Raw genomic sequence first — 12,138 nt, 5'->3', positions numbered from 1 at the left:
GAGAACCTGAGAGTTCATTTTCTCAGTGATGGGCCTATTATGGCATTATGAGTATTCATGATAATGGCCAATCACATATTGGATATGTGCTCATATTGCATTATGAGTTGAGCAGAAGGCAACAAAACACTCTTAGCCACATTGGGAGGTGAAACCTTTTGACTCACAGCATATGCATGAATATGATATGGACTATCTGTCTATCTGATGTATAAAGCTTACCTCATTCCACATGGAAACCTCATCTACAATCCCACGCCTCAAGATGCCCTTGTCATTGTTTTGATCTATTTCAGCACAATTTCTCCATTACTTTGTGAGCATCTCTTTCAGCATAGTTCATATTTAGAGATTTTCAAGCATTTTTACAAACATCTTATCCATGAGAATGTCTTTCAAGGCCAATTCTCTATTGATGTATTGCAATCTGACAAGGTTGTTCAGAGTGAAACTCTTTGATTGATATTGTTTTCTTACTAACCCAAATGCTAATTCGAGTGTAAAACCGACTTACACTAAACATAGAAATCGGGGACAAAATGACAAATTAAGAGAGGAGATAGCTAGCAAGCAAAGAACACGTACAACTGATTGGTTTTTTAACTTGTTCTGGCCTCACAAACTTTGAAGATATAACTCTTTTTTTCTTTGTCAAATTATAGATATATTCTCCTATATATACATTCATTCACACCACGCTAGCCTTGCCAATAAGTACTGCACCACAGTAAAGCTTCTCCTGGCTCATACTTCTCTTCTTCTCTTCTCAATTCATTAGAGATAAACATGGCATCCCACGAGCATGGTAACAATAAAATGAGTGTGTCAATCAATTCTCCGAAAAGTGGCAACACTGCAGAAGCACCATCACCTAAAGGATCATCAGGAGGGCAGTGCTTGTGCTCACCAACAACACATCAAGGCTCATTCCGGTGCCGGTTTCATCGTTCCCGCTCATCCTCAGCTTGGATGAAGCGCTCAAAGTCCATGCCTGCAGCCAATAACTCGCAGACTTCTCCCACATCAGTACTTGATCACTCTACTTAAACAATTAAGATCAACAGGTTGAAGTACTTTGATTGCAAGAAAGTTGGTGTTGATTACTTGCTATTCCTCTCCATCATTAGCACCCTTCTATATAAATTGTATAAGCCAAATAGATACAGATATAGAGTTTCTGTGTTTGTTCATCAGTTAAGCCGTTTCATGTGTGTCTGATATATTTACACGCTATAGCTCATGAACAATGTATTCAGTTTCATGAATAATGTAAACAGTGTTATCACTATTGTTCTATTACTGTTAGCTCTTCGATCTTTATTAATAAACCTCAAATTTTAGTATTAATTAGAGACAAATATTGGCTATTGTCTTTCCTTTTTCTTGTAATTCTATTTTCTCTGGACTATAATGGAGTATTTGGGATGAGTTTTGTAAGGCCAGAAGGCATATAGCTTGTAATGATAGAAAACCCTGATATTTAGTGGGGATGATCAGTAGCCACAAGGCATTGGCCCCAAAAGAAAAATTAGAAACAATCTTTCATACTATTCCATGGTCGGGATCCATAGTTACGTGCTGATACATACAGCTTCCATTTGTGTCACAGTCCATCCATAGTCATGCTTCCTTGGATTTATATGATTTAGTTGAATATTTGTGTACTGTATTTTCTAGTTCTAGGATAGTTCGTTAACTTTACTTTTTCTTTCTTCAAATCAGTGTTTCAAAAACTGCCTAATAGAATCATTGGTGTATCTCTTCGGCTTGTGCGTAGTTCCTGTTCTTTTTACATCTGATATAATCTTTGCTTGGAGCTGTCATGAGTAGCTTTGGTGATGAGATCCCTTCTTCTACAATGGTGATGGTGAACTGTCACGAGTTATTCTTGAGCATTGCCTACTGACTTTGCAAGGTTTTTTCGAGTAGGCTGTAGTTGACAAGAGACTGTTATTTGTCTCGATACGAGGTTGATGACAGCAAAGAGGATTTGCTACTCATTTATAATTGTGCAGCTTTATTTCTCTCTGGATTGAAGATATGAGACTAACTTGACACGGTAGGCAAAAGGAGATGTGTCAAAACTTCGCTGGCTTGTATTATGAATTGGCCGAACCAACCACAGATTTTCAGAAGATTACAGAACCCAGGATAAGTCCTGTCATCCACTCTCTAAATAATTACAAAAGGCAGCTATACATATCTAGTTTGCAGATTCAAAATACCCAACTTCCATGGTTATTAACTCTACTAGAGCACGCCTCAGCGCTCATCTTCTTCTTGCGAGAATAACTGGGAGAGGAACTCTGTCTCTGGGCCAAATTGATCTGGTGGAGTAACCCTTTTACGCACAAGCATTTCCACTGTAGGACATATCCTCTTACACCCACCCCTTGGCCTTGACCGGAATTGCTCATCAGCCTCTTCAAAATCCCCCTGCAATTCAAAGCAATAACCAACAGATGACATACATGAGATTCATAATGGGGGATTGTCTGCAACTGTGTTATCCATAAAAAATATGTAGAATCCAGCAGAAGAGGTATTGAATGCTCCAAGAACATGGCACTCACATAGGCGTATACATGACATCCAGAATTCTCGTGCTTATCTCTGACATGCTTGTATGAGAATGTCTTGCCACAGCCTGAGAAGCTACACGCGTAAGGTTTCTGTTGGAGGTGTACAGCCTTCACATGCCGGAGAAGATTTGATTTCTGCAAATATAACAACGAAACATAAGAAACCAAACAAGGCTTGTCAAATCAAGCATATCAACGTGTAAATAGTTTCACAGTCTTCTTAGCAACTCACTTTAGTAAATGTGTGAAGACAACCCTCATATTCACATTTAATTTCCAATGAAGAGGCTCCCTCTTCATGAGTAGAGAGATGGCTTCTGATGTTCTTTTTCCACACCTTCTTCCCACATATCTCGCAAGCGATATGAGTGTGGCAGGACTGAATATGCTCCTGAAGGCATTGCTTATTAGAAAAATATTTCATACAATCCGGTTCAGAGCAGAATGCCTCCACTGAGTCCAGCTTAACTGCAGAAATAGAGACAGCGTTAGCATTAACATACAAAAAAACTCTGAGCAACACCACAACTCCTCATTTGAGACTATCAGTTTATTATATAGGTCACCTTACCATATTCAACAACCACAGACAAAAAGAGATTCCATAGACAATGGAACCTAAAAGAGATAGAATTCAGAAATAACACCTACCATGAGAATCCTCATGTTTCCGCAGCTTCGAAGCAAATTGGAACACCTTTCCACAACCAGGTTCCTGGCACACATGCTGCTTCTGACCTTCAACGCCAGTAGAAGGGCAATCCTCACTGTGAAATTCTACAACATGCCTCTTCACGTTACCTTGAAAAGCAAATTCACTCTTGCAGTTCTCAATTGGACACTTAAAGATTTTTCCTTGGTGCTGAAGAAGATGACGGTTCAAATGGTCCTTTCTTCTATAAGTAGAACGACAATCATCGATTGTGCAAACATATGGCCTCTGTAAAGAACGAGCTGAAGTGAATTCATGAACGAAAAACCATAACTTAAACGTTGGCATGAAAAAGCATTTAAATCTGGAGCTGTACAGTGTGATTGAGGGTCACTTGATGGAGCTTCACAGGAGGTCTCCCCCCTGGTACTAGTCCACTCAAGCTGAACCCTCTTGCATTTTGGAGTTCTTTGTTTGGGATCCAATGCTTCACGCCGTCAAAACAATACTTTTCAGAAGTTCTAATTCCTGCAAAATTTACATCTTCAATTGTTGCAACAAATACAGAAAAAAAAAGTACAACAAACAAAAGAAAATCACAAACAGACAACCACAGTTTACTAAGTACATGAACAAGCATTCAAACCTTAATACTAACACTGCGTGATTGAGGATCACTTGACGGAGCTTCACAGGAGGTCTCCCCCCTGGTACTGGTCCATTCAAGTTCATACCCTCTCGCATTTTGGAGTTCTTTGGTGGGATCCAATGCTTCACGCGATCCAAACGGTATAGTTCTTAAACAAGCTGATTCCTGCAAAAACTCTTATCTTCAATCAATGCAAAACATACTAAAACTTCAACAACAAAACACACTACTATAATCTCAGCTCTTTCGAAATCAATCATCAGACTCTCATACAAGATGCCACTGATTTCACTGCCAATCCGATACTTTTCCTCGAAAACTTTCACACAAGAAGAGTAACACCCAACTGATAGTAACACCCAATTCTCATGAAACCATATAGACAATCAAAATTCAACACAATACCTCAAGGGAATGGCTTAACATATGTTGCTTCAGATACGCAGGCTTCTTGAAACTGGCACCACATTCTTCACATGTATTAGACTTATCCACCTCCACTTCATCACCCTTTGCCAATTCCATCTCATCCTACAAAAACAAAGAACCCAACTTTAAATCCCAATTCCCAGATCCAAATCCAGAAACAACTCAATTTCAAAATCTAATCTAGACGCAAAACCCTATCTCCTTCAAAATCAAACACCCAATTCATAAAAATCAAAACTTTAATCAGCTCCAAAAAACCAAACCTTGTGCTGAGCTAATTTATGAGAAGCAATCAGAGTCTTCTTGGATCTACAAATTCCGCAGTACTCGCAATAATACCGCCTTATATCTCTGAAAATCGGCCTTTTCTCCTCCGCCTCGCCTTTCTCCATCGCCGCACTACACTCAGATTTTCTGGGCAACACTGTGAAAAGCTAGGGTTTCGAATTTGGGGATTTTTGGAGGCCTTTTATATCCGTGGCGGGTGATCTAGCTCAACGGCCCAGATTTCGCAACCGATGCTAACACCAGTACGTATAATCTAAACTGCCCCCACGTATTTTATTATTTATAAATACATATCCGGACGTATCGGGCCGTTTCAGGCAATTTACCGTCATTTCCGGCTTTGTGGATTCGGGCCCCGTTTGGTATAGTTTTATTTAAAAAAAAAATCAGTTTCTATCCTAACTTTTAAATTTTATAGTGTTTAGTAAATCAAAGAAAAACAGTTTTTACAGGTCACTAGCAGCAGCTTTTAGAAACAACCTGAAGGTTAATTTTAGAAGCAGCTGTCGTAAAAACACTAGAAATTAATATATTTTGATTTTGTAGCAATTTTAAAACTAATATTTACCAAACACAAAATCATTTTAATTCACAGCTAATTATTTTCGCTGTATAGCATAATCAGATTTTTTTTTTTAAAGTCACAGTAATACCAAACTATACCTCAGAATTTGTACTCGAATACGGCATAATACAGCAGGATACGATCCGATACTCGTTCGATATGTCGGAACTCGAAACTAGAGGTGGCAAACTGGCAGGCCCATCTAATCAGGTTTCGAGCCGTGCTTGGGCCGGCCCACAATGGGATACTTCTTAAAGGGCTCGGGCTCGGGCCGGCCCATTTACTCAAATGTAAGGCCCAGCCTGACCCACGACCCAAGCCCATAACGTGATGGGCCGTGCTTGGGCCGGGCCGGCCCGAGCCCATGAACGGGCCGTGTCAAGCCCGTTTCGTGTCGAAAATTGAAAATGATCGAGGTGAATGTCCTATAGTTAAAAATTGAAAATAGTAGTCACCACCATAATTAAAAGTTGTGATTATACATGATACGATTACAAACCAAAATTAATTCACTCAATCTATTGATCATTTTTTTCTTTGTTAACAAACTAAAGAAATAAGTGATAAATGTTTATTGTTCACAATTAATAAATTTTTAGGCAAAAACTTCTTATGAGTCTAAGGAAATGCAAATTCATACTCAAATAAATAATTATTAGTATATAAGTATATTGTCCACACTCAAAACTAAGTTTATTATTTATAAATATGTTATCTTTATATTAAAAATGGAAAAAATATATATATTTTATAGCGGGCCGGGATGTGGGCCTCATATTATCGTGCTTGGGCCGGGCCGGGCCCATGGGCTCATTTTTCTGGGCCCAGCCCAACCCATTAGAATAATATGTTTGGGCCGGGTTGTGCCGGGCCGTTAACGGGCTTGAGCCGTGCCGGGCCGCTTTTAAACGTGTCGTGCCCGTGCTAAACAGCCCGTTTGCCACCTCTACTCGGAACACATATCCGTAAATAACTCATGGGGGTAATTCAGACTATTTTACCTTAGAGAGTTGAATTAGAACTCGTGTTTTGGGCCTCTATGAACCAACCCAAAATATCGCCACGTCACACGCCTTAGACTCTAAAAAACGTATAAAATGCCGTAGCTTTTGGACAAAATCGTTTAAACGACTCGCCAAGAAAAACATGAAGAGCTCGAAAGGCGAGTCTGCATTCTACGCGCCGATTCCGGCCAACCCCGATTCGGGCCAACCCCAACAACACGTCGTCGTTTTAACTCACTACCGCCCTTATCGCGACGACTACCTCGAACGACGTCGTTTCCGCCTCTGCGTCTCCACCACCGCCGCGTTCCTCTTCATCTCCGCCGCCGTGTTTTTCCTCTTCCCGTCCGACCCGGCCCTCAGCCTCGCCCGGATCCAGCTCAACCACGTCGGAGTGCACTCGTCGCCGAAGCTCACTCTGGACGCGTCGTTCTCGCTGACCATCAAGGTGCGTAACCGCGACTTCTTCTCTCTGGAGTACGACTCGCTGGTGGTCAAAATCGGGTACCGGGGGAGAGAGCTAGGGTTTGTGAGCTCCGACGGCGGGCGCGTGAGGGCGAGAGGCTCGTCGTACGTGAACGCCACGCTCGTGGTGGATGGGCTGGAGGTGATTCACGACGTGTTTTACTTGCTGGAGGATTTGGCTAGGGGTGAGATTCCGTTTGATACTGATTCCGTGGTGGATGGAACCGTTGGGCTATTCTTCTTCAGAATTCCGATCAAGGTAAACCTGCTCATAGCTCAATTAATAAATAAGCTTTTGGTTTGATACTGTTTTGGTTTGTGAAGCATTTTGGTTATATGTGAACTTTTGGTTGTGCTATAATTTGTTTGCTTAGCTGCATTCGAGTTGGTGATTCGATTGTCTTTCTAAGCTAATACGAAATGGTGAAAGAGAAAAAGTAAAACTAGTTGATATGGTTTCTCATGTATGAATGTATAGCTGTGGCTATGGAAGTGTGATGTTTATCGAAAAACAATAGAACAAGTAGAAGCACGAACTGATAAGTTGACATCTAATGTATGTGAAATGTAAGGGTGAGATGAGTTGGTTTGTGATGTGATTGTGATTGTGATTGTGATTGTGGTGTGGTTTATTACTTCTTCATTTTGATATTATCTAACTGTGGTCATTACTGTTGATCAGGGAAGAGCTTCGTGTGAGGTGTATGTGAATACAAACGATCAGACAGTTGTTCGTCAAGATTGTTACCCTGAGGTGAGGATTGTCTTTACTTTCTTTTCTTGTGGTTAATTTGGAATTCAATAAATTCTTTGTAGATTTCGTATGAGATGTTGATTTCTACTCTATATCCTTTCCTCTGTCTATTGCATCCATAGGGTGAGCTCTTTTCTCTTCTGTAGTCAGTCCTGAGCATGAATGATTGATAGTTTACTTCTCATCTTTAACTGTGAATAGTCTCAAGTTTAGTATGGTCCTACGGCTGGTCGGACTTTAGGTTTCTTGTTATAGTTTTACCCCGTTACGGGATAGGGTAAGTTGTCATCATAGGGGAGCTAGGATTGCACCAGTTCCCTGTAGTGACGTGTCAATTCATCTGGTCTCAAGGATGACCCTTTATTAAAGAATAAATAAGGAAGACGGGCAGTACTCTGTTATATGGTATGTTATCTGGCATCTTGAGCAAATCACAAAAATAGACTATGAGCAATTCAACCCTTAGATCGCACCTTATAAGGAGGTTATGTTATTTAGCAGAATATGATTTCAAGCATTAACAAAGTTGAGCTGTGTGCTATCTATTTTTATCGGTACGACATTGTTTGCCATATGTCCTTGAATCGTGACATTTTCTTTTTACATTGAAGAAACAGTCTGTGTACATTGTGATGACTAACGCATGGTTTTTTTACTTCTCGCAGTGAAGAGGTTGAAATCAAGAGGTGTTAAAAGCTGAATTAGAGTTTTAACAACTTTTAGAGAGTGAGCATGTACTATACTGGTGAAGTGATTGGTTGTGCAATCTATAGCTTTAGGACCATAAAATGATCATTGAAACAAATTCATCATGTATTCAACAATCATTGTATATAAATCAAACTTCATTTTGTATGGTTGAAATTGTTTTACCTTTTTTTTGGTTATTGAAAATGAAGGATAGCTAGCTGAACATGTATGTCAATGTGATGTAAACATGGGCTACCTCAGTTGGCCCGCTCATCATCAGATTAGGCCCAGTTATGGATCCTATTTCGAACCAGAGAAGGAGTAGAGTCCAATACCCAGGGAGATAAGGCTTCCTCCCTATAAATTGACAAGAAAAGGGGCCAACAACACCGAAAGGAAACAGTTTGGTGTTCCATGTCTCCCAAAACCACACTCAACAAAGCCAGCGATGGTGGTCACCGGCTTCGACGCTGCCGTGAATCACCGCCGCGTAAGTCTGACAAGAAGAAGAAGAAGAAGAAGAAGAGAAGTAAGAAGTTGAAGTTGAAGCTGAAGGAGTCGGAGGCCAATAAATCACTGTACATATGTCACATCGAACGCCACCCTGGAGATCGGGTTTCTTATGTTGTCCGTTCCATCAAACTGTCCGATTTGTTGTCGTCGGATTCGGTTGATCATTTGCAATTACGGCAGGTCGGTTATAAGGCCGGAGATGATGAACTCCCCGGTTTTGTGGGTTGCGGTGTGTTGGGCTCCCAAATTGTTTTCGCCGGCGGCATAAAACCCATCTTCGTTTCCCATCCAAACCCTACTTGGCATAGAGATGTGTATGTCTTCGAAACTGAGCCCGACAAGCAGCCTCCTAGTGTAATCCGGAAGATGGATGCCAAATTGCTCCAAGCCAAGTATCTTCCTACGATGATGGAGGTGGGAGGCAAACTGTATGCACTTTCGTATAAGCCGATCTCGGATCCTCCCTCATTTGAGGTATTCGATCCCGAAATGGGGACTTGGTCTGCTCTGCCACAGCCTCCATTCTTGGAGCGAATTCGTCATTCCCCCTTGTCTTATGCAGTTACTGGCACCAAGATGTTTATGTCTCAGATAACAGGTCCTGTCTGCTGCTTCGATGTAGCTCACCCTCACAGAGAATGGAGGTTAGTCCGTTCCATGTGCCAACGCGGCCCTTTTCCTTTTAAGGGCAGAGCTCTGGTCCTGGACCTGCCTGGTGACGATAACAAGAAGATAATGTTTGCCTACGGTTTTGGTCGTTGGTATCTAGGAGTTTATATTATGTTCTTGGATGAAAATCATGAATCTATCACTCGAATTGCTGATTTGAAGCTGCCAATGTTGCCTGAGGAATTTGAATCTGCAAAAAGAGGGTACATCCTCCATATAGGAGGTCAGAAAGCCTGCCTTGTTGCCCCTGAAATGAATCTCCCAGAAGAACGAGTACCTAAATATCATACTCAGGTTGGGAGTCATAAGACAAGGGTGTTGCCATTCCGTTTCGATTTGAAGTTGATATCACCAAGATCGACAAGGACGCCAAGAATTGTTTGACTCTTCAGTTCATGCCTACTCGTATCTTCGAATTCTGTACCAACCCATCCACTTTTCCTAGTCCTCGAGCTGATGGTTGCTTTGTGCTGTAATATGTTTGTTTTATTCAGTATTGGTACTGTTTGTGCTCCTTAACGGATACATGTTTCAGTCAATGATAACGTTATTTCCCTCGCCTGAATTTTCAAGTATCTTATGCGCTGTCAGGTAGTTTGTATATCTAATGCACAATATGGTTGTCTATCTTAAGCAGCCATGAAGTACCAAAATTTATAATGAAGAAAAGATGAGGTATCAGTATGACGAATTTTTTTTTATTATAATAAAATGATAACAAAAATAAAAACTCAGAGTAAATTGGTCACTTTAAGAATAAAAATGGTTGTCATCAATTTTTTTAACGGAGCTAACGGTTCTAGATACCAAACTTCAGTCGAGGTAAGAACATGAGATACTGTTTTGAAGTTTTCTGAAGATGAGATATCAAAGTTTTGTTTCTCTAAAAGTTTTGCTTCTCTAAAAAGTAAGACAATGTTTGGACAATTTTCCCATTTTGTTATAACATTTGGTATCTTGAAAGCTCCTACCCTTTCAAAAAACAGCTTGTTGGAAATTATCAGATATCTCGTTTGAATCATTCATGGCATGGGTCTTAAAATAATAAATACTAGCTTTGACACCCGCGCTTCGCACGTGCGTGGTTATATCCCAAAGCTAAAATGAGACTACACCAAAAACCAAATATGGATATGGCCGGAGAAGAACTTTTGCAGAGAGATGAAGGAGAAAACCCAAAAGTCCAACACACCAACTGAGTGAGTTTTCCAGAGAGAAGAACTTTTGCAGAACGAAAAACTTTTGCAGAGAGAGGAACTTTTGCAACAGCCCAAACTTTTCTTGAGTTGTTCGGGTAGAATCGAGAGAAAAAGAGATGGTGGAAAGCTGGAAGTGAGAAACCAGGGAAAACAAACGTAAAGTTGACATATACGTGGTGGGTTTTGGGCCTTCGATTGTAGCTGTACGTGGCTCCATCTTAAGGGGCGAAGACACTGTTCCGTGAACAGTAATCCCCCCGTTTCGCTTAATATATACAGATTGGAAAAGGCAAAATAAATAAAACAATCTGTGTGCCGGATCACATGGCTCATTTTAAATTTGTCAAGCCCAAACTCGGGGTGCGATAATTTTGGTGTGAGATGAGGAATAATGAGTTCGACCTCGTAACCAGATAAGGCCCATTTATGAATCCTATTTCAAAGAGGAAATCCAAAACCCAGCGAGATCGGGAGGTTGGGGTTCCTCCCTATAAAAGTATAAATACACAAATTAAAGAGAGAGCGCTAAACCAACTAACCATGTCTCCCAAAAACACACTCAACGATGGTCACCGGCTTAGACGCTGCCGTGAACCACCGCGTAAGGCGAAGAAGAAGAGAAGTAAGAAGTTGAAGTTGAAAGAGTCGGAGGCTAATAAGTCTCTGTACATATGCCACATCGAATACCACCCTGAAAGGCGCGTCTCTTACGTTGTTCGTTCCATCAAATTGTCCGATTTGTTGTCATCAGATTCGGTTGATGGTTTGCAATTACAGCAGGTAGCTTACAAGGCCGCCGGGGATGGGGATGAAGAACTCCCCTCTCTTGTGGGTTGCGGTGTGTTGGGCTCCCAAATCGTTTTCGCCGCCGGCGTCACACCTGCCGCCCGCCTTTTCGCTGCACGCCTCCCCAACCCTGTTTGGCATAGAGATGTCTATGTCTATGAAACTGACCCAACAAGCAGCCTAGTGATACTTCTGTGATTCAGAAGATGGATGCCAAATTGGTTCAAGGCAAACATGTTCCCGTGATGGTGGAGTTGGGTGGCAAACTGTATGCACTTTCGTATGATACGGTATCTGATCCTCCCTCCTTCGAGGTTTTCGATCCCACAATAGGGACTTGGTCTGCTTTACCGGAGCCTCCATTCTTCCAACAAAATGGTCAGTATCACCGCGGTGGCACCTTGTCCTATGCAGTTACTGGCACCAAGATGTTTGTGTCTCAGAGTAGATGTCCTGTCTTCTGCTTCGACGTAGCTCACCCTCGCAGAGAATGGAGGTTAGTCCATTCCATGTGCCAACGCGGCCCTTTCCCTTTTGTTAGCGGAGCTCTGGTCCTGGACCTCCCCGGTGACAACAACAATAACAAGAAGTTAATGTTTGCCTATGGCGGTACTCGTTGTTGGAATCTAGGAGCTTATATTATGTTTTTGGATAAAAATCGAGAATCTCTCACACAAATTGCTGACTTGAAGCTGCCAAGGTTGCCTGAGGAGTTTAAATTTGCAAAGAGATGTTTCCTCCTCCATATAGGAGGTCAGAAAGCCTGCCTCGTTGCCCCCTCAATGTGTCCCCCAGAGGAACAATTACCTAAATTTAATCAAGTTGGGAGTCATAAGACAAGGGGTGTTGCCATTCCGTTTCGATTTGAAGTTGATATCACCAAGATCGACAAG

General features: G+C 41.4%; 3 protein-coding genes across 4 annotated transcripts; 2 read left to right on the top strand and 1 right to left on the bottom strand.

Annotated features, from left to right (window-relative positions):
- Positions 1-2,076: 2,076 nt before the first annotated feature.
- Positions 2,077-4,757, bottom strand: LOC101303637 (zinc finger protein 132-like). Of its 2 annotated transcripts, XM_004287050.1 has the most exons (7): positions 4,576-4,757; positions 4,289-4,414; positions 3,881-4,048; positions 3,234-3,522; positions 2,815-3,050; positions 2,574-2,717; positions 2,077-2,436 (listed from the first exon to the last, which is right to left on the bottom strand). In XM_004287050.1, exons 1-7 carry the CDS (start codon positions 4,702-4,704, stop codon positions 2,263-2,265), a joined length of 1,266 nt encoding a protein of 421 aa, XP_004287098.1. In that variant the 5' UTR covers positions 4,705-4,757; the 3' UTR covers positions 2,077-2,262. The 2 variants fall into 2 exon arrangements, with proteins under 2 accessions (XP_004287098.1, XP_004287099.1); XM_004287051.1 differs by lacking the exon at positions 3,881-4,048.
- A 1,525-nt stretch (positions 4,758-6,282) lies between these two features.
- On the top strand, positions 6,283-8,430 carry LOC101303354. Its single transcript, XM_004287049.1, has 3 exons — positions 6,283-6,893; positions 7,317-7,388; positions 8,054-8,430. Exons 1-3 carry the CDS (start codon positions 6,312-6,314, stop codon positions 8,054-8,056), a joined length of 657 nt encoding a protein of 218 aa, XP_004287097.1. The 5' UTR covers positions 6,283-6,311; the 3' UTR covers positions 8,057-8,430.
- A 39-nt stretch (positions 8,431-8,469) lies between these two features.
- LOC101303058 lies at positions 8,470-9,823 on the top strand. Its single transcript, XM_004287048.1, has 2 exons — positions 8,470-9,065; positions 9,154-9,823. Exons 1-2 carry the CDS (start codon positions 8,493-8,495, stop codon positions 9,184-9,186), a joined length of 606 nt encoding a protein of 201 aa, XP_004287096.1. The 5' UTR covers positions 8,470-8,492; the 3' UTR covers positions 9,187-9,823.
- Positions 9,824-12,138: the final 2,315 nt, after the last annotated feature.

Source organism: Fragaria vesca, linkage group LG1, assembly GCF_000184155.1.
Source record: "Fragaria vesca subsp. vesca linkage group LG1, FraVesHawaii_1.0, whole genome shotgun sequence".
Classification (NCBI taxonomy): Eukaryota; Viridiplantae; Streptophyta; class Magnoliopsida; order Rosales; family Rosaceae; genus Fragaria; species Fragaria vesca.
Note: the sequence above shows the minus strand (reverse complement) of the source record. Positions and strands in the feature narration are given on the sequence as shown.

Excerpts from the sequence above, each read along its gene's own strand:
- LOC101303354 (XM_004287049.1), top strand. The coding sequence starts at position 6,312 with ATGAAGAGCTCGAAAGGCGAGTCTGCATTCTACGCGCCGATTCCGGCC. Across the intron at positions 6,894-7,316 it reads TCTTCAGAATTCCGATCAAG|GGAAGAGCTTCGTGTGAGGT; the intron begins GTAAACCTGCTC and ends ACTGTTGATCAG.
- LOC101303058 (XM_004287048.1), top strand. The coding sequence starts at position 8,493 with ATGTCTCCCAAAACCACACTCAACAAAGCCAGCGATGGTGGTCACCGG. Across the intron at positions 9,066-9,153 it reads CGGATCCTCCCTCATTTGAG|TTACTGGCACCAAGATGTTT; the intron begins GTATTCGATCCC and ends TGTCTTATGCAG.
- LOC101303637 (XM_004287050.1), bottom strand. The coding sequence starts at position 4,704 with ATGGAGAAAGGCGAGGCGGAGGAGAAAAGGCCGATTTTCAGAGATATA. Across the intron at positions 4,049-4,288 it reads TGTTAAGCCATTCCCTTGAG|GAATCAGCTTGTTTAAGAAC; the intron begins GTATTGTGTTGA and ends GAGTTTTTGCAG. Across the intron at positions 2,437-2,573 it reads GATGTCATGTATACGCCTAT|GGGGATTTTGAAGAGGCTGA; the intron begins GTGAGTGCCATG and ends TTTGAATTGCAG.